Raw genomic sequence first — 21740 nt, 5'->3', positions numbered from 1 at the left:
GAAATTATTATAGAACAATAAATGAACGAAAATAAGAAAGATTTGATTGACCCGAGGACTGAAATTACCAGAAATATATATGCCTAGCAATTTTTCTTACCTAAAAAAGTAAATTGTATTTTTCATACGTGAACCTACAGTGTCTGTAAATTTTCTTTATCCGCCAGAAAACGTCACCGTTCTCTCTCTCTCTCTCTCTCCCCCTCCTCCCTCCCTCTCTCTCCATCAGAGTTAACCTCCCAAGTCAGTCAGTCTGAGTCTGCCTGGCTGCCTCCTTCCCCTTCCCTTCCCTTTCCTTCTTCCCATTGGCGTTGGCGTTGCGGAGGTTCGCTTTCTCGTCATTGCAGAGTGCAAAACCCTCCGTGGCAGTCTTCCAGTACGATCGGCCATGGAAGGTAGGGTTTTGTTTCTTTCACTAATCAGCTTGCTTTATGTCGTCAAATTTCGTGATTAGACTAAATCCTTCCTTCCTTTTCTTTGTTAACCTACTTACTCGCTTAATTACTCTGTCGGGGTCCCTGGAACTGAAAACCCATGATCTCAATTGGGATTCCTAGCTTCAGTGAGCCGTGACTTGATTGCATACTGATATGGTAAAATGTGATGGCGCTGTTCCTTCTTGGGTTAGGCATGAAGTTCAGTCCTTTTTGGTTGGGCATTGCTCTTGTAGGTGCATTTTGTGTTGTATTTGATATTCCCTTTGATTCCACGAGTGGCATTTCGTCATAAATGTCTTGGAGATCTCTTATTCTGCATGCAACGCCATACAATTATGCATATCCTCCACTTATTGAGGGCGAGCTTAGGATTTTCTATTACTTCTCTATTTAATCTTGCTTCTAGCTCTAGGTGTGGAGTAGTGTTGCTTAATCTTAATAAAACAACGGCCGAAGTACATGACCCCTTTAATCTTGAGTGCAACAATAACTTATCTTTTTACTTTTAATATAATAATACGGATATACCTACCTTGCTTGCAAAGCCCTTGCCGATGCCATCCCCACATGCGGGAGCATACGTTGTCTTGTTTCCGTGGCTTTGCGAGGTATTCATGGGTCCCTGAGGCCTATGCTCGTGGTTTAGATCCTTTTTGATCCTGCTCTCTAGTTGGTACAAGAGAAAAAAGACCCTCAATTTCCTGCTCTTGGTAGTATTTATTTGGCCTTTTCTTTTTTTCTCTTCTTGTCATGAGAAAATATTGGTCCATGGATACTTCTAAAGGGAGGAGGAAGAATGATGCAATTATGCAGAGTCTTCCCGCTCCTGCTCTTTTTGAAATTAAAATGCACGTAAGAGAGATTAATTCCCAGGAATTTTATGAAGCAGCAGTCTATCTAAAATCATATTGTCGGGGTACTTGTATCTGTAAAAGTAGTTAAAGAAATGACAAGTACTTCATGGATCTTTGACATGATCAGACTCCATCTCATTTAAAATCAACGGCTTCTCTTTGGGACTGCAAGTTGTTGGATTTTTGGATATAGTAATGGGTACATTCTACAAGGAACCCCGCTTAGAAATATTAGCTGTTACTAAATTGAGAACCTGCATCTCATTGTACGTTTGATACAATGTCCCTCACCCAATCCCTCTCATGGTCCTTATATTACTGAGGGGCAAAATTATTGGTTCTTTCAAGGTAAAGGTGCATCTCTGGGTCAAGGATTTGCTTTGTTGGAATTGCTTCTTCTTTTTTGGATTATGATATAGTAAATTCTGTTTTCAAAGCACCGTGCTCATTAGTGTCCTGCTAGTGAAGGGTGACTAAGTTCATGCCCAGTCATGTGGATCACTTGCTTGGCTTCATCAATTCAACTTTGACATCTTTCCTTGCTAAGCATTTGGCAGTGTCTATTTCTCAAAGACCAGGTTTGTCTATTCTGCTCTCTAAAAGTGGCCAGTCGACATTGTTGCTCTACGTTCTTAACATTTTTTTTATAATTACCTCTCAATTGACTTAGCAGCGAGGAGTTCCTTGTCTTTATTGGATGCAGAAGGATAATTCTGACTGAAGTTTGTAATAGCAAACCAATGGACCCTATAGAGATCAGTTCGTCAGATAGTGACTTGGAGATGGAAGATAGTGGAGGAAATGATACGTCAACAACCAATTTAAGGAAGCTTCCATTGTGGGCATCGTCGTCTACTGATAATCCGATATCTACAAGTTAGTGAACTATTTCAATGTTAAATTGCAACATGCTTGGTACTTTACTAATTGTGTCTTCAAATATATGTTTTAGGTCCGGGTGGAATGGCTCCATCACTGTCTGCTCTTGTGAGAACGGCTGGTTCAAATGGAAGCTCCTCAAACCCGAACAACATTGCGAAAGCAAATTTTCATGCACATTCTGTTTTTAGCGACAGAGGTGTAGCAACCCATCAGCATTCAGAGGTGAATGGTTCCAAATATCCTCCTGATAATCGGACTTTGGGTCAGTCTCCGAGGATTAACTCACGAATTTCTAATAGCTCTGGTGGTGACTATGAAAGACTATCATCTCAGCAGGCTTTCAAAAGAACTTTACCATCATGGGCTAGTGCAAGTGACAGCAAGGGATATGCGAAAGAGATCAACGGGATTAATGACGATGAGCTTGTTATGTTGGAGATCAAAAGTAGGAGGGTGTTACCTCCTTCTATCATGCCTGGAAAATCCACTACTACTCCCCAGTATGCAAGTTCAACTGATCCTATGTATCGTCCTGCAATGGTTGATGAGAGGCTTAACAGAAATGATGAGAGGTTGATCTATCAGGCTGCTTTGGAGGTATACTGGCAATCTACTTGTACTTCTAACTTCTGAGATGATGTTTAAAATAGGATTTGTGACACCTGTTTGCTCTGTGAATAAAGGAAGCAGAGAGCTTGGTCTAACAAATATTATCCTGATATGCTATATGCATATACATACTACCTTTTTTACTATGGACACTAGAGAAGGTAGTCGGTGGAAGATTGGAACCTTCCGCGACTTTGCCTAGGAAGCATCTAACCAATTTTTTCCCATATTCTTTTATCTGCCGTCAAAATTCATTTACACATTGCCTGTTAAAGAACTACAGGTTCCAGTGATTATCACATTGCTGTGAGCGAAATATTGAATCGAGATTATAGGAAAAAGCTGGTCTTTCTTTCCCTTCTCATTTTGTACAGGAGATTCTCTTTGCATGTCTCGATGTGAATGGGTTATCTAGCTGTTTGTCCTTTCTCTGTAGTCTATTCTCTCATATGCACCTGACATATTAAGTAATTAGTCTATCATGATTGCTTGTCTACACTTCATGCTTTATAAGGCTTACTATGTACGTATTTGTACTATTACCAACAACTAAATGCAGAAATTTCAAAGCAGTTCAATTTCCGCATGTCTTTTCTAACTTGCATTGGTGAGAGAATTTGGAAGAAGCTATTGGCGTTGACACCGAAAATGATTCCGCATAGTTTGCTTGGTAAAAAATAAATAGATTTTAGCAAACAAAGTATAATACTTGATTTGCCTTCTGTCCTTACAGGATCTTAATCAACCAAAAGTTGAAGCAACTTTACCTGAGGGGCTGTTATCGGTACCTCTTCTAAGACATCAGGTATTGTTGTCTATGGATTGATTGTAGCAATTAGTCCATCTGACTGTTGCTCAGGTTTTGGACTTAAAATATTATTTTGCAGAAAATTGCTTTGGCGTGGATGCTTCAGAAGGAAACAAGAAGTTTGCATTGCTTGGGAGGGATTCTGGCTGATGATCAGGTTAGTCAATGGGATTTCAACACGTTACTGTTAACCAGTATGCATTTTCTTTTGTCAGAAAGAAAAGATGGATCTCTTCCCAGGCTAATCATTCCTTTACACAGGGCCTTGGCAAGACTGTATCCATGATCGCTCTTATACAAATGCAGAAGAGTTTAGAGACTAAACCAAAGGCAGAAAGCTTAAACAGCCAGAAGACTGAGGCATTGAATCTGGATGATGATGAGGAAGAAAATGGAACCATAGAATTGGACAAAGGGCAGGAGACTGGAGATTCTAATGATACCATCCCTGTTCCTGAAGTCGGTACTTCGGAACATTCATTTAGTAGGAAAAGACCTGCTGCTGGCACTTTAGTTGTATGTCCTGCGAGTGTTCTTCGGCAGTGGGCCCGGGAGCTGGATGAGAAAGTTGCTGATGAAGCCAAGCTCTCTGTTCTTGTCTATCATGGAGGAAACAGGACAAGGGATCCTGTTGAACTGGCAAAATATGATGTGGTTATTACGACATATGCAATTGTTACAATAGAAGTACCAAAACAACCTTTAGTTGATGAGGATGAGGTTGATGAAAAGAACGAAGAAAAGTATGGAATATCTGCTGAGTTTTCTGGAAGTAAGAAGAGGCAAAAAGTTTATAACGCTGGGAAGAAAGGGAAGAAAGGTAAAAAAGGTATTGATAGTTCCTCCTTTGATATTTTTGGTCCTCTATCAAAAGTGGGCTGGTTTAGGGTGATACTGGATGAAGCTCAGACAATAAAGAATCACCGGACGCAAGTGGCTAGAGCCTGCTGCAGCCTCCGAGCCAAGAGAAGGTGGTGCTTATCCGGAACTCCTATACAGAACGCAATTGATGATCTGTACAGCTACTTCAGGTTCTTGAAATATGAACCGTATGGTGCATACAAGTCGTTCTACCATACAATAAAGATTCCAATATCCCGGAATTCATTGCATGGTTACAAGAAACTGCAAGCGGTCTTGAGGGCTATAATGCTGCGCCGGACGAAAGGTTTTATCTTTCTCCTTTGTAATATTGGAAATTATATTCAATAACTGCAATTTCCTGGTGTTTCAGATAGATAATTTGATATGGTTCTATTTCATCAATCCCTAGTCCGGTTCTGTGCTTTTCAGAAAATTTCTTATCCTTACTGTTTGTGAAGGCAAGTTGTGACCTTAAAGGTATGATCTGATCAAGCTGCTTAAATATTTCAGCAACCTTGATTGATGGACAGCCTATAATTACGTTGCCACCGAAAATTGTGAACTTGAAGAAGGTGGAGTTCTCGCTCCAGGAGCGGGACTTTTATACCCAGCTTGAAACTGCTTCACGTTCTCAATTCAAGGTGAGAGAACTGACTTCCAGGGGCTGCATTGCTATTCGTCTTCAGGTCTTTTGGTGGAAATATTGCAGTGCCTCCTCAATACTGTTTAACGGAAAGATAAATTTTATTTCTACCTTGAATCTTGTAATTGTTCTCCATTATAATATTCATGATGTGTCATGCACCTATATTGTTCCCAGCTTTTGGGAAGTAGATTTTCCAACTGCGAGTGTGAGTATATATAGTCAAAAAAACAGATATCCTGAATTAACTTTTCTGATTAATCTCGCAGGCTTTTGCTGCTGCTGGCACAGTGAATAAGAACTATGCAAGTATTCTTCTGATGCTTTTGCGTCTTAGACAAGCTTGTGACCATCCGCTCCTTGTCAAAGCAGACAGTTCTGCCTCTGTTGGAAAAGTTTCCGGAGAAATGGCCAAGAAATTACCAAGAGATACACTGATGAATCTGCTAGAAATTCTGGAAGCAGCTGCCATATGCCAGCAATGCAACGTGAGTTTTTGTTTGCTGTATATACCAGCTACTATGTGGTTTACACGGCTTGTAGCACTTGCTTATTTTGCAAATCACTGTTGGATTGTTAAGGGGCTATTGTCTGGACTTTCAGAGTTTTTTAGCATTAAATTTATGCCTCCTTCCATGGGTTATTTCAGTTGTATAGCCAAATGTTGGATTCTTGGCATGACATGCTGAAGTTGAACTCACATAATTTAATTCTAACTTTCAGGCCTATTATGGAATTTTGTTTTCCCTAATATGTCTTCAAATTACTTGGCAGTATGAATACCAGCACCCTCATTACTTGATTCTTCTTATCTGTTTACAGCAACTGTATGTCTTGGGTAATTCTAAATGATGCCCTTGAGATACTTCTTGCGTTTCATGACTTGTCAATCGTATGTTGAGAATAACAGATTTTGAAAAATCCATGTTGTCAATGTACCTTTCACCAATCCTGATGTAAGGAGTGAACTTTAAAAAGTGTGTTGAAGGCATCATTTAGCTTAACCATTTCTCATAGACTAGTCTGATCATCAGATTCCTTTCTTTTCCAGGATACACCAGAGGACCCTGTTGTTACCATGTGCGGGCACGTGTTCTGTTATCAATGTGTCTCTGAGTATTTGACTGGTGATGATAACATGTGCCCTGAATCTAAATGTAGAGAACAGCTTGGTCCAGACTTTGTTTACACCAAAGCTACGCTCAGGAGTTGTATGTCCAGCTGTTCAGAAAGTGCCTCGACAAGTTCTCGGCCTGCTGTCCAATCATGGATAATGGATGCTGACTACACTTCGTCTAAAATTAAAGCTGTCCTTCAGATTCTGCAAGACCACTGTCTAGGGAAGGCTGCAAGCCCTGAGTTTCAGGTTCCCGTGGATTGTGAAGGCTCTTCTTTTTCAGAAAATATTGTCAAGGAAAATTGCGAGTCCAGCCCTAATGTGGTGAAGTACACAACAGTTTACTCGAGTTTACCAACTGGTGGTCCGACAAAGGCAATTATCTTTTCCCAGTGGACTGGCATGTTGAACTTGGTCGAGATTTCACTGAATCAGTTCTGCATACCATTCAGAAGGCTTGATGGTACTATGAGTCTTGCTGCAAGAGACAGGGCAGTGAAGGATTTCAACACTGATCCAGAGGTTTGCCTCTGATCTCATGAAACTTGGAAACAAATATTCTGAGCCAGAGATACTCTTTTCATCTGGCTAACAAGCTCAGTTAGCATCACTATTATCATCCTTTTCTGCCGACCTGAATTCTTGCCTTGTTCAGGTTACTGTTATGTTGATGTCGCTGAAAGCGGGAAACCTTGGGTTGAACATGGTCGCTGCCTGTCATGTTATCCTTCTGGATCTATGGTGGAACCCAACTACCGAAGATCAAGCTGTTGATCGAGCTCATAGAATTGGACAGACACGTCCTGTTACCGTAACTCGGATAACCATAAAAGATACTGTTGAAGATAGAATATTATCTCTCCAGGTATTATTCTTTTGGCTTATACTGTTCGTAGCGCGAGTTTTGTCCGTTTCAGTTGAGTTGATTATTGATGGACTTTGGAGTTGTTTCTTTGACCAAACACGGTGACTTTTACCTTTTAAATTCTGGTGCTTGTAGGAGCGTGCTTTCATTTTGAAAATAATATGAGAACAGAGTTTTGGTACTTGACTATTTATTCATGATTCATTTTCAATAGCCAATCGAACACCAGGATCCTGGAGCTATCAGTAGAGCGAAAATAAAGGACTTTAAATTTGAGGTATGACATGGAAGATTGAATTTTTTATTGGCTTTGTTTGCAATTTTTGTCTTGCAGGACGAAAAGAGGAAGATGGTTGCATCTGCGTTTGGTGAAGACCAGGGCGGCAGCTCTGCGACCCGCCTGACAGTAGAAGATCTCAGATATCTCTTTATGATATAGGTAGATGCGTGGCATTCTGCAATTTGTTTTTGGTCTCAAGAGAATCTTCCAACTCAGGACCTGTCACGAGGAGGAAAGTTCGACTTAGATTTTAATTTTGATTAGCCTAGAGATTGAGGAGTCTAGAATCTCTTGGTGCTGCTGCAAAATCGTATGGGCCTGCACTGCATTGATGGTCAAGTTGGGATTCAAGTGATGCCCAATTTTGAGAATTCACAGGAGGCATATATATATATATATATATATTTTTTTGGGGGGGGGATGGAAGGGACGGAGAGAAGGGGCAATGTGTAAATAGTCTAACCTATTTCCTGTTGTAAATTAGGAATCTTAGCCTCCGGTAGCCGAACCCCGTTGCATATGTGAAGATGATAAGTGACTGATGGATGCTTTTCTCGGTCGTGTATATGTGAATATCAAACCAACTAATGGGGGGTTTGTCCTCCGACCCTATCCACTCTTGGGAATTCAGTTATTTACAAGCACTTAGGATTCTTCTGCTTGGCTGGGGTTTCCCTTCCTCTGCTGTTTCTATTTTTCCCATGCCTTCCGGTTCCGGTAGGACTTGGAAGTGGGTTCTCTCTCGCACCTGCAATCATTCTCGATGCGGAGCACAACTGCCGAGTCCATTTCGGATCAGCAGAGTGCTAAAAAAAAAAAAAAATCTTTTTTGCTCACGATCTGGAAATTCTCTTCTGGAAAGACAAAATTATTAGGATGGGAATCATTATGGAAATGTTCTTTCCATTGGCTTTGGGGACGTGGAGTAGCCCAGTACCCTTCCCCCATATTCCTCCTGCTGTCTGTCTCAATGTTCCTTTTTTTTTTTCGTTGTCCTGCCCAGTTACATTTACGGCCCGCGGACCCGATGCTCTCTTCGGTTTCAAATCCCACCTCTTTTTCGGATGGGTAATCTTTGGACCCGGTGCCAAGGCAAAACTCCACTTAATCAGGAGAGCTCTAGAGCTTATTAGTTTAATAATCATGTTTGCCTGTTGTCAAGGAATGGGAGATTGATTACTTTATTAACTAAATATAAACAAAAATAATCTGAGCCTTTTTTGGGGGGGGGGGGGGGGGCGAAGGTTTGCCTTTTTAGCAACCCACATTAATAATTATTTTGACTTACTTAAAGCTCGGCAGTTGGCTGGGTGCGTCGGCTCCAAAGCAAACAGGAAATGTGTCTTTCGTAAATATTACAGCTCGTCCTTCCTCAAGTGCCGGCCATTTGCTGTTCAAGACAAAATTGGTCGAATAATCAGTTGTCTTATTTGCTCCTAATTAATTAGCAACGCTAATTAGGTGAACGTGGAAGGTAAAAATAAAAGCTCTCACACGTGAAAGATTTCGCATTGGCCAGGGCAAAGTCGATGTTTAAAAATGCACTAATCTAAGTCAATAGGTTTGGGATATCTGCGATTATCTTATCCAAAAAAAGAAAAAGAAAAGGGAAATGGAGTTGCTTTTACTATTGGCATCAAAGTTGAAACCGGGAGAAGCCAAGTCATTACTTACAATCTCTCTCGCGAAGTCGCGTCGTCGCTTTAATTACATAAAGATTATATGGTGAAATATATAGTAGAACACTTGATATATGATGAAATATACGATAGGATTATATATTAGCAAGTGAAGATAATATGCAACCATACATTACACATATGCTTTGATGTAATAAAATATATTGTGCAATTTTTATATTGACAAATATATATAGTCGTTTGATATGTTATAGGAATATATATAATTGAATATTACATCATACAATATTACATTATATATTGGCATATGTATGTGTTTGATACATATAAGGATATATACTACATGCCGTTTGCATCAAAATATTTATTTCCCGTTCACAAAGACGGTATACATATATATATATATATATATATATATACCGTGTTGCACTTTTATCCAATACCAACACCGATATTAGGTTCGATTTTATATCAATTTGGTCGATATTTTGCTTGATGAGTTCACTATTTTCGCATCATAAAGTTTATTTCTGTTTACAAAGGCGTGGGTGCCTTTCCGGACTTGATATATATATATATATTTATATATATTATATACATATATTGTGTTGCACCTTTATCCAATACCAACACTGATCTTACATCAATTTGGTTCAACTTTACGTCAATTTAAGTTCAATCTTACGTCGATATTTTGCTTAATGAGGTTATTATTTTCTTTTGATCGATTACTTACTTCACATACTTTCATTCTTTTTTATTTTCCTCACGTATTCACGTAATTTAATTCAATACTTATGTAAATAACATTTATTAATAATATTTTAATTCTTCATAAAATTAATTTCTTTTAAAATCAATTATATATTTTATTTCTATAAATAAATAATTACATATTTTACCAATGAAATTGCCTGCGGAACGTGCCGGTATCCACCTAGTTGGCTTAATTAGGAGGCCCTCATCCTTGATAGATATCTACAGTATGCGGATAGGGGGAGAATATATAACAGAGATTTAAAGGGGAAAAAAGAAGATTATAAGTATATCCCGCCTGGTGATCCTTAGCTACCTAAGCTTCGCTAATTCATATTCCTGAGGAAAGCCTTAATAGGATTTTGTTTTATTCGATTTCGATTCCCCCAACTTTCACCAGCAAAATTCGACCTTTTGGGGGCCACAGCTAGACTAGAGTGATTAAAAAAAAAAAAAAAGAAGAGAAAACGGAGTCGGGGAAAGGGGAAAAAAAAGAATTAAAAGAAGTTAACCAGGGGATATAATGCAGACTTATATAAGGAGAGGAGAGACTTTTTATCTGGAATTGGTTTTCCTCATGACAACAAAAGAGAAATTAAGAAGAGGAGAGATGCATGGTGGGCATTATCGGCATGTTGCGATGCTGCCCTGCTCTCTTCGATTCCATTGATCGATCGATCCTTTCAGTAATTGCTTTCTCTATCTCACTTATATATATATATATATATGTTCAATTCCAAAAGGGGCAAATGTGAAAGAAATTGTCAATCCATAAAAATAAGAAAAACGGAAGAAGAAGAAGAAGAAGAAGAAAAAGCAGCCTTAGCTAGGCGACTTTAATTTTGCAAAAAGTGAATGCTTGAATCCACTCTTCCCTCCCAACTTAATTTAGCCTTTAACTTGGCTAATTAAGCAAGGGTAACACCACAACAAAAGGGCCAACCTTAAAATCGATCAATATTAACTTACTATTACAAGGCTGTTAAGTACTACCCCATGCATTTAATACTACTACCACTACTCATGGCTTCACATGTCCGATCCACCACCACCCCCTCCTTTATATATATAGCTTGTTGGAGGGGTGGTGGTGGCTCCCTCTTCTTCATCATCATTTCATTTAGCCCCATGCACTGCACTGCAGTCTTGTGATGTGAACACAAAGACAAACAGATAGAGATAGATAGAGAGAGAGAGGAATCTAACAAAATGGAAGACAATAGAAAAAGGTTTGTCGGAAAATGAGCAGGAACATGCAGTCCCAGTCCAGTGCCGAGCTCATGTCCACACCACACCACCCAACCCCACCCAACCCAATATCGAAAGAAAGAGAGAGGTATTACGGTTGTGTCATATCGAGTATCTTCTCGATAACTCTAGAATATCTCCTATATCATGTATCATGTAATCTTGTAAAGTATTCATAGTTTAAGTTGGACGTTATATGTTTTCTGACTGGGTTCTACATTCCTAGGGATTTCTTCTTTTATCTTGATGTACATGGTCCATATATGGAGGTCTTCTCTGATGAATACAATTGACAGAAAGTTCATTATGCAATCCTTAATTTCAATCTTAATATGGTATTAGAGCGGGCGGTCTAAGGGCCATGCCGAGTCTCGATCATACCCTTCTTCTCGGCAAATCGATCAGCCGACACTTTGATTGACCATGTCAGGACGCAATGTAATTCCAACTGCTCTTCCTCCTAGAGGTGACGTCCAGAATAATGCTACTTTGCTTCCAGCAGCTATTGCGACGACTCTCGTTTCTCCATACACCGTCACACCGTCCGATGGTACGGTCTTGCGATTCACTGAATGCAAGCTGAATGGAGAAAACTACCGCATTTGGTCTCAACTAATGTGGATGGCCTTGTGCAAAGGATAAGATTGGTTTCATCGATGGGACCCCTTGTTGAACCTGCAGATGACGATCCCAACAAGCCATTGTAAGTGATGGCAAATTCTCTGGTGGTCACATGGATAGCGAATTCATTGGAGAAAGACTTGCAACCCAATGTAGCGTGCATTGAGAATGCACGGGTTCTCTGGGAAGATTTGAGGCAGCGATTTGCTCAAGGAAACAATACATGTATATACCGACTCAAGAACGAGATATATGCATCTCGGTAGGAAGGAAGACTAGCGGCAAATTACTATGGATTACTCAAAGGGCTTTGGGATGAATTAGATAATCTCTTGGAGTCCGTAACTTGTTCCTGTGCTTGTACCTATGGAGCGGCTGCTAATCGACCGGGACAGAAAGAACAGGAGAAAGCCCACTAGTTTCTCATGGGATTAAATCCCGAATTTGCAGTAGTTCGTTCGAACATACTCAATATGGATCTTTTCCCTAATCTTAAGCGTGTCTATCAGATGATTTTTCAGGACTAGCGATAGAGAATCGTAGCTCGATATCAAGAACCGTAAGAACCACAAGAACCAAAGGCTATGGCTTTCATAGCAAAAGCACCGGCTGAGAACAAATAGGTAGTCCAGCACAGAGGTGGTCGGCCTCATTGTGATTATTGTAATAGAGTCAAGCATACAAGGAGCACTTGCTACAAGCTCAATGGGCGCCTGACAATCTTAGATGCATAGCGAAATTCTAGAGACTAGGAGCAGTGTGGTCCTAAGGGATAGGACAATCAGCACAAGACTGCAAGTTCGAAGGGTTCGAAAGGAATGTATGGAAAGAAGCAGAATGGTTCCTATGGAAAGAGACCCACACGTAGCTCCAACCAAGCTAATGCAACAGAGACCTCGAGTCAAGCATATTCAACATTGCCCTTCTCTCAAGGGCAAATTCGATGCCTCATTTCCTTGTTCGGACCTGATGAAGAAGCTGAAACACGGACCGGTAACTGTTTTGATTTTGTTCCCTACTGTGAAACATGGATTATTGATACCAGAGCTTTGAGACACATGACTGGTTGCTCTCGTTTTTTATTTAATTCATTGCCTTTACGAGGTGACTCATCGGTTTTCATTCCCAATGGGAAATATGTTCAAGCAACGAATATTGGCAGCGCACACCTTGGTGGAAATTTCGTGCTACCCAAAGTTTTTTTGGTCCCGGATTTTGATTGTAACCTAATATTCGTTACTCTACTATCTGAAGAAATGAACCGTCATATAATTTTTCTTCTGAATTGTGTCTTATGCAGGACCGCATGTCGAGGGGGATGACTGGAATCCGTGAGCTCAATGTGGGGGTTTATCATCTTCGTTATGTTGTTCAAGCTCGCGAAACCAATAAAGTGGCGACAATCAAGGAGACTAACATGTGGCATAGAAGGCTTGGGCATCCATCTCCTCGCATCTCTATTCCCGGTTTATCATTAGAGAATAATGTCAATAAGGATTGTGAGGTTTGCCATAAACCCAAGCAAACTCAATCTGCTTTCCCGAATAGTTTGAATAAAGCGAGCTTTATATTTCAATAGATGCATCTTTATATATGGAGTGCTTACGAAGTTCGGTCTCAATCGGGTGCTTATTATTTCTTGACGATAGTCGATGACTTTAGTAGAGGCTTGTGCCTACTTGCTGCGAGATAAATTGGAGGCAAAACGTCATTTAATGAATTTATGTAATCTCGTGCATAATCAATTTGATAAAACCGTGCAAGTAATTCGGGGGGACAATGGATCAAAATTCTTATCTCGAGACATGCAGGAATTTACTCGTCGAAAAGAATTGCTCACAAAACTTCATGTGTTGACACTCCTCAACATAACGTGCGTTTTGAGCGGAAACATCGACGTCTTCTATATGTCGCACGGGCCTTGCTTATTCAAGCATCCTTTCTGGCTAAGTTTTGGGGCGAGTGCATTTTAACAGCGGCCCATCTAATCAACGTCACACCTACTTCAATATTATCCAGAAAAAGTCCATACAAAGGGTTGTTTAGTAAGCCCCTTAACTACTCACACTTCTGGGTGTTCGATTCTCTTTGCTATGCACAAATAAGACCACCGCCAAAAGATAAGTTCAAGGAACGAGCACGGCGATGCATTTTTGTAGGCTATCCCTATGGCAAGAAATGGTGGCGAGTGTACGATTTAAAGACTCCATAATTTTTTATTTTGCGGGATGTCAATTTTTATGAGAATTCATTTCCCATCCGAGGCGACAGTTCGCCACTTGGTCTTGGCTCGCATTCACCTGGGAGCCCGACTCATTTTTCTCCTTCGCCGAGCCTTACAAACAAGCCCAGTTCAATTAATACAAGTCCAACTTCCCCAGCAGATTCGACTCCACAAGATTTTTCGATATTGCGTCGATAAGATCGAATATGTTGGCCGCCTTTATTTTTGAAGGACTTTGTACACTATACGGCAATGGTAGACTCACCTCCCTTCGCTCATCCAATCCTTCAATCTCCTCAAGTACACCATATCCTTTTCGAGACTATTTATCTTATACAGTGCCAGTGATAAGTATATATCGTTTCTTGTTGCTTTAGACTCTGATATAGAGCCTCAATCGTATAGAGAGGTTGCTCGTGATCCTCATTGGCAAGCGGCTATGGTTGAGGAGCTTCGGGCACTTAAGCTTAATGGCACCTGGACTTTCAATTCCTTACCTCCGAGAAAGAAACCCACTAGCTGCAAATGGGTTATACAAAATTAAGTGGCATGTTGATGGTTCCATTGAACGATATAAAGCTCATCTAGTGGCTAAAGGCTTTACATACGTAAAAAGAGCCGACTTTCATGAGACCTTTGCTCCTGTTGCTAAATTTGTGACTGTCAAATGCTTTCTTGTTCTTGCTATCGTTAAGAAATGGGAGACTCGTTAGATGGATGTGTAATAACGCCTTTCCATGGCGATCTGCACGAGGAGGTTTATATGTCACTCCCGCCTGGTCTCTCTTCCTCTCGACCATGACAAGTATGCCTTCTCCGTAAAGCTCTTTATGATTACGACAGGCTTCCAGGAATTGGTTTTCCAAGCCGGTAGACGCCTTATATGCATATGGCTTGAAGCAGTGTGGAGCTGATCATTCTCTTTTCACTTATTCCTGAGGCACCACTTTCATTGTCGTACTCATTTATGTGGATGACTTGCTGGTTGCCGGCAATTCATCGAGTCATTACGATTCATTCAAAAGTACCTAAGTTCTTGTTTTCGCATTAAAGACTTAGGTGCCTTGCAATATTTTCTCGGCATAGAGGTTTCTCACATGGATTCAGAGTTATTTCCCTACTATTGACATTTTATCTGAGGGTGGGATGTTAGACTCTCGTCCTTTCGAATTTCCTATGGAACAAAAACATTAGCTTTCATCCGATTCTAGTGATTTGTTTGCTGATCCAGGGCAGTATCGTTGACTTGTCGGGTGCCTTCTCTATCTCACCATCACGAGACCAGAACTCACTTACTATGTTCGGATTCTGTCACAGTTTATGTAGGTGCCCCGCCAAGATCACTAGGATGCAACCATTCGTGTGCTTCGTTATATCAAGCAATCGCATGGACAAGGAATTTTTATTCATCTGCAATCATTGGAGCTTACTGCATTCTGCGATTCTGATGGGGCTAGTTGCCCAATGACCCGGCAGTCCATCACTGGCTACTTTATAACTATCGTGGGTAGTCCCATCTTGGAAGACGAAGAAACAAACTACTGTTTCTCGTTCTTTTGCTAAAGCCGAGTACAGGGCTATGGCTGCTACTGTTAGTGAGGTTATCTGGTCACGCAGCTTATTATCCTCCCTTGACATCTTCTCATTTCGGCCCACTTAATTGTTTTGTGATAATCAAGCAGCACTTCATATTGTTGATAATCCAGTCTTTCATGAGCATACAAAACATAATAAGATTGACTGTCATTTTATTCATGATCATATTAAAAGTAATTTCGTAGCTACTGCACATGTCTCCATGAAACATCAGTTGGCGAATCTTTTCACTAAAGCATTGGGACGAGATCGATTTTGGTTTCTTCTAAGCAAGTTGGGCATTTGGAATCCTCATGTACAGACTTGAGGGGGAGTCTTATGGTTGTATCATATTGAGCATCTTCTCGATTATTCTAGAATATCTCTCGTATCATGTAATTTTGTAAAGTATTCATAGTTTAGGTTGGAAGTTATATGTTTCCAGACTAGGTTCCACATTCCTAGGGATTTCTTCTTTTATTTTGATGTACATGGTCCATATATGGAGGTCATTTCTGATTAATATAATTGACAGAAAGTTTATTCTGCAATCCTTAATTCCAATCTTAATAAGAGAGATTGAATTATTTGAAAGTGGAAGGATGATACGGAAAAAAAAAACGAAAGAAATGTAAGTATATTACCCAAAGTCAATACTGACCTTTTCTGCACCGCTTTTTGACTGTTCAATATATGTTCTTTTTCTTTAATTCCCTGCAGACTGCAAGATTGAGAGGGATTGGTCTTGGTCTTTACTTTTGTGCATGTGCATGAGAAGGAATATTTGATTGCCCATCCCAGCTGGTAACAGCTTTCTTAAATCCTTTTCACTGCGCAGTTAAAACTCTTCAACTTTCAAACAGGTAAGGTCCTTTTCGTATATTTTATCTAACACTACTAGCTAGCTAGCTAGTTGCTTAAATTTATTTATTCTTAATTAGAAAAATACATACGCATTTATATATCTACTTAGTTAGCACTGCTGCATGAACAGAGCATATATATATATATTACATGCACCTGATTGATCGAGATGATCCTGGCTAACCAGCGAGCTAATGTTTATGTTGCTATCAATATTATATATATATTTAGGATCGACTCACTAACATATATTATAAGGACTACAAAATTCACACTGAGTATTAGCCTGCTAATTTACGTACATTAATATAAAATATACTCTACTCATCAGCAAACATTGGGACCAAACCCGACAAACCCATTGGCTCCATCAAATGAGATTTGTATCCCTTCCTGTTGGATATTCCCTATGATGGAGAGCCCTGAGCCAGAGGGGGCGAAGGCCAGGCAGAATGTCCCCACGTCGTCCACCGGAATTAGGAAGTTCCTGGCCGGGAGCGTCAGGATCGGCCCTCCCGAGAAGTAGAACGAGACCGTCGGGACCCGCAATGTGACAAACCCGAACAGGTTGTAACACGTGTCGAAGATGGACACCGGGGAGGCCCTGGGGAGGTTCGTGGTCTGGGATATGAACGCATCCCGGAAGGCCTCGTAGGCCGAATTCGGGAACCGGGTGACTGCGGTCCCGGTGTCCATCACAACCCCTCCGTCACCCAGCTCGTTGAGACGAAATATGTCCTCTGCTATGGGCACCCTGATGCCCCCGACCCCGAGGCCGGCGAGCCCGACGTAGTAGAAGCTTGGGGCCCGGAGGTTCCTGATGAGGGGGACCCAGGCAGCCCCCACAGGCATTGCCCCGCGCCCGAACTCGAGTGACCCAGAGGAGTCAGTTCCCCGGCTCACCAAACAGTAACTGAAGGCCCCTCCGGTCTGACCACCCAGCTGGCCCACGAAAGACAAGGAGCCGCCACCGAGGCCCAAGAGGCCTGCAGCCCCGACGAACATTCCCCTGTTCATATGGCCGCACCCTATGGCCACGTTGCGGACCGCAGCCTGCCCGAAGGTCAGGGTCTCAAGGGCGAGAGTCCCTTTGGTGTAGGAGCCATCTCCATAGGACACCTCATAGTGACACCGGCCAGAGTGGCAGCCGGCATTCTCAACCCGTTCGCACACGGCGGAGCCACAAGAGACCCCAGTGAAGGAGGCGGAGGCGGATGGGTCAAAAACGGGGTCAGACTGGCGGTAGCATTGGCTGCAGGGCTGGCACTGGACCCACACGATATCGCTGCCAGAATCGATGACCATGTATTGGCTCCTGGCAGGGCTCCCAACGCCGATCCTGACGAAGTACTCTCCGCTCCCCTGGTCCATCCCGGACATCACGTCCGACCCGAAATCCCCAGCAGCAGCCTTCTCCTCCTCCTCGTATCTGGCACTGGCAGCTGCACGTTGTGCCTGTGCAGCAGCAGCAGACTTATTGTTGTGGTCACGGGACAATCGGTTGATAAGGCTGGAGGCCCGGTTGGAGTCCCTCTTCAAGCGCTCGATGAGACGGTGCTTATGATCGCCACCACCACTTTCGAAGCCCTGATGAGGATGAGGAGAAGATATGATAATCCTGTCCCGGTGGAGGAGCTTCAGCTTGTAATTACGGGGAGAGTGAAGCTGGTGATTGCCTCCTTCAGCTTGATCAGTAGTAGTCTGATCATCATCATCATCATCTGTGCTGCTGCCAATGCTATCAGTGTCTAATTGATGGTTGTTGAAGAAGTCGTGGTACTCCGATATCTTTGGGGGGACGACCTTGGTCCCGGCTAGAGTATCCTTCACATTCAAGTGCTGAAAGTCTGGGTACGAATTGGTGGCTGTGGTTGTAGCTGTAGCAGCAGCAGCAGCAGCAGCTAGAAGAATTACCACTTCCAGCAGCAGCAAGACGACGACTAGGAACGACGATTGAAAGGCTGCAGCAGTTAACATGTTCTTTTTGGGTGGTTCTCTTCCCTGTTTAAATGTAAAAGGATTTGAATTGATAGAGAGAGAGTGTTTAAGTGGATACAGCTGCCCTGCCTAGCTATATAATCTATCTATCTTCTATATATACATATATAGAATTCCATTCCAGCAGCTTCTTTGTGATTTTTGGATTTGGAGAGCAGAGCTGAGCTAAGGCCTGAGTTTGCGGGGATAGCCTGCCTGAGGGTTTTAATTGGGTTTGAAAGGGGGAACTGTTGGTGGGAAATATATGAAATAAAGAAAAAAAAAATGAATGCAAAAGGAAAAGAGAAAAAAAAAAGGGTTATATTATCATTGATGCGATGGGAGGGAAAAGAAAAAAAGGGAGGGATGTGGGGCTGGTTTGTTTTTTTCGGAATGATTGAAAGTGATGGGCTCTCTCATGTCCTCACTCCTCCATTCTTAAATTTATTTTAAGTGTGTATCCCTCGTGTCTAACAACTTAATGAGTTTCTGACTAATTCTGTTTGAGTCGGCGATTTATTCATTTACAAAACTTGAATATAAAACCTTATTCGAAGTGAATATGTACTGAATCACTTAAATTGAATCACATTTCTAATTTTAGTTCTTTTTTAAAAATATTTTAAAGTTTTTGGACTATAGTTTTTTTATTCAAGCTACGCGTGGTTACATTTTAAAATGTAACAATCTATTCATAAAATTTAAACATTATTATTTATTAGAGACATCAGTTAATGAAAATCTTAAAATTATAAAAGAATATGTTGGCTTGGATGTAGAGAGGAAAAAGAGAGAATAGAAAGGGAGAGGAAGGAAATTATGGGAAACTAAGGAATTTTTATTTTTTTTCAGTAATAAAGGAGCATATAAATCCTATTGGATATGATCGAATTCATAACGTCTTGATTTCAGACGGCGTCTTGTGCTATTAACAAAGATCCCTTTCTTAAAGTAAGGAATTTGTCATTAAACAAACTATTTGATATTATTATTTGATTTCTAACTTTCCCACAAATAAATATTATAAGAAGGATCTTAATGCAATGGTACAAGACGTCACTCGGAATCAAAAGATCTTGAATTCGATCCTCATAAGTGAGACTTATATATTCCTTTACTTAGCTTTGTTTCATTTATTTGTACTAAGTTTTGATGTCTCCCTTATTACACCAAAAAAAAATGAATGTTAACTTTTTATAATTATTTGGAGGAGATATTTTGCTCAAAAGTTTTTGTTTTTCTCAACGTGCAAGAGGTATTTTGGGGGGAGAGAAAGTTTCACCGATTAATTTCCATCTCATTTTATAATAATATAGATAAAAAAAAATGTACGTACATTAGCCATATATCCTGATTTGACCACACCAGGTAAGATAGGTAGCTGCCCTTCCAAAGGTAGAAGAATTTATGGTAGGAGATATATACATGCAAGGCAAGCATCAAGCCTCGATGTTTTATATATATAGATATTGAGCAAAAAAATATGTTATATATATATATATATAAGGAGAGATCAGACAGGAGCTAATTATAAGAATTAACCACTGGAGGTCATAGGTGACATCCGCTCTTTTAATTTTTTGTCTCGAGTATTTTACCCTGTAAATCGTTTTTCAATAATGAATGTATTCTTATTAATTTCGAAAAAAAAAAGAAAAAAGATTGAACATATAAAAAGAGACAGTAAAGTTGATGACTGTTGACTTTAAATTAATTTTCACTTTAGCTAGCTATCTAGCTGGCGACATGAATCAGTAAAATTGACCAAATGTTTTCAATTGGCTTCACCGAAATTAACATATTATAATTATTACACGTTCACAATGATTCATGCTTATATATATATATATATATATATATATGTAAGTCCCCCAAACACTCCATATAAATAAATAAATAATATGCATTTACGCTAGAAAAAGGTAAACTGATTAATAATTAATATGTGCTTGAGTTCATTGGATTCGAAAAAGAACCATCCTGCCTGACCCCAAGCAACTGAAAAACGTATATGTGTGTGTGTGTGTGTGTGTGTGTGTGTGTGTTGTGTGTGAGTGTGAGGGAGCTGCCCAGCTAGTATATATGGTACAACCATGCCATGAATGCATCATATCTTATGTATTATAGAGTGAGCTTCGTTAGCTATGTCGTGAGAGTTCATGTGGTCATATCGATGATGTCAATTTCAATAATTTGTGGTTTGGGCCGGTAAAATTTTATCAATAAAAGCTCCAGCAGCTTAATTAACGCATATATGTAATTCAGCATATGTGTATATATATGTATTTATTTATATTACAAGTTATCGGTAGAGGAAGGTAGCTGAGATAACATTACTTATTCTCAAAATGCCAATCACAAAAAAAAAAAACTAATTTACTAATCATTAAGTAATTGAAAATTAAAAGAATAATTTATTAATAAATTATATATCATATTAATCTTTAAAGAAAACTCCCCCTCTTCCCCGTTAATTTCTCTCTTCCCCCTCTCTCTCTCTCTAGTTCACCACTCCCTCCTTCTCTCTCTTCCTCCTCAACATGTTATATTATTAATTTTAATATTCAAATATTGAAATTAATAAAAATCATTTTCAACCTCTATGTATAAGGTATTGAAAGAACCCTACATGAGTAAATGCCACCTATTACCAAACAAATTACTTAAAAAAAAAAAAACAAATCTGCATGTAGCATGGGTATGTTTTATTGCTGGATATAGCGTGGGTATGTTATCTTTTATATATATATACACACACACACTAGAAGAGTTGCCTGTGTAATGCACAGGAAAACTAATAACTAAAATCACGTACAATATATATATATATATATATATCTATCTGATGGAAACATGTATTGCTTACTTCATAATTAAATTCTACTTCAATTTAATACAATCAATATAAAGTATTTGAAAATTTTGACAAGCCAATATTTTTATTAAAAATACATGACGTATTTTTCGATCAACCCTTATTATGCTATTATGTTGATACATTTGATCCATAATATTATTGGATTTTTTAAATTTTTATAAGTAACAATCCCAATTTAAATACTTTATAAATCGTCACATAAGATTGAATTATATTATATTTTACTATTTTATTATTTTATGATATTATTTTATGTTATTATTATTATTACTTACTGTATGGTTATGTAATGTCTATATTTATATCAATTTATTCGTATTTTTCTAAAAAATAAAATAGAAACTCGAGAGTATAAAAAATGAATGTACTATTCGCGAGAATTTTCGAAATACTTCCTGTTTATATATATACATATATAGATATGTTCCCGAGTTTACCCAAGAAGGTCATTCAGTGGAAATAATTAGCACGGTACATTTATCACTTCTATCCAAAAAAAAAAGAAAAGAGTACATGCATGCATCACTTTTAATTATTTATTAAGTCCCTTGGTTTGGTAGGGTATGCTCCTGAATTCCCCTAAGCAGCACATAGCACT

The 21740-nt window shown here is 39.7% G+C and overlaps 2 protein-coding genes across 2 annotated transcripts; one reads left to right on the top strand and one right to left on the bottom strand.

Annotated features, from left to right (window-relative positions):
• The first annotated feature begins 212 nt into the window (after positions 1–212).
• Positions 213–8020, top strand: LOC116187962 (helicase-like transcription factor CHR28). The gene is given in 12 exon segments (XM_031517020.1): positions 213–395; positions 1995–2167; positions 2244–2770; positions 3516–3587; positions 3670–3747; positions 3852–4758; positions 4965–5095; positions 5367–5585; positions 6149–6736; positions 6870–7079; positions 7414–7456; positions 7459–8020. Coding segments are annotated over 11 exon segments (3066 nt in total). The 5' UTR covers positions 213–395; positions 1995–2031; the 3' UTR covers positions 7614–8020.
• An 8340-nt stretch (positions 8021–16360) lies between these two features.
• Positions 16361–18477, bottom strand: LOC116189471 (protein ASPARTIC PROTEASE IN GUARD CELL 2). The gene has a single exon (XM_031519144.1). The coding sequence runs from the start codon at positions 18262–18264 to the stop codon at positions 16615–16617; it is 1650 nt and encodes a 549-aa protein (XP_031375004.1). The 5' UTR covers positions 18265–18477; the 3' UTR covers positions 16361–16614.
• Positions 18478–21740: the final 3263 nt, after the last annotated feature.

This window comes from Punica granatum, chromosome 8 (assembly GCF_007655135.1).
Source record: "Punica granatum isolate Tunisia-2019 chromosome 8, ASM765513v2, whole genome shotgun sequence".
Taxonomy (NCBI): Eukaryota; Viridiplantae; Streptophyta; class Magnoliopsida; order Myrtales; family Lythraceae; genus Punica; species Punica granatum.
The sequence above is the reverse complement of the archived record's forward strand: the minus strand, read 5'-3'. Positions and strand labels throughout refer to the sequence as shown.

Excerpts from the sequence above, each read along its gene's own strand:
- LOC116189471 (XM_031519144.1), bottom strand. The coding sequence starts at position 18,264 with ATGTTAACTGCTGCAGCCTTTCAATCGTCGTTCCTAGTCGTCGTCTTG.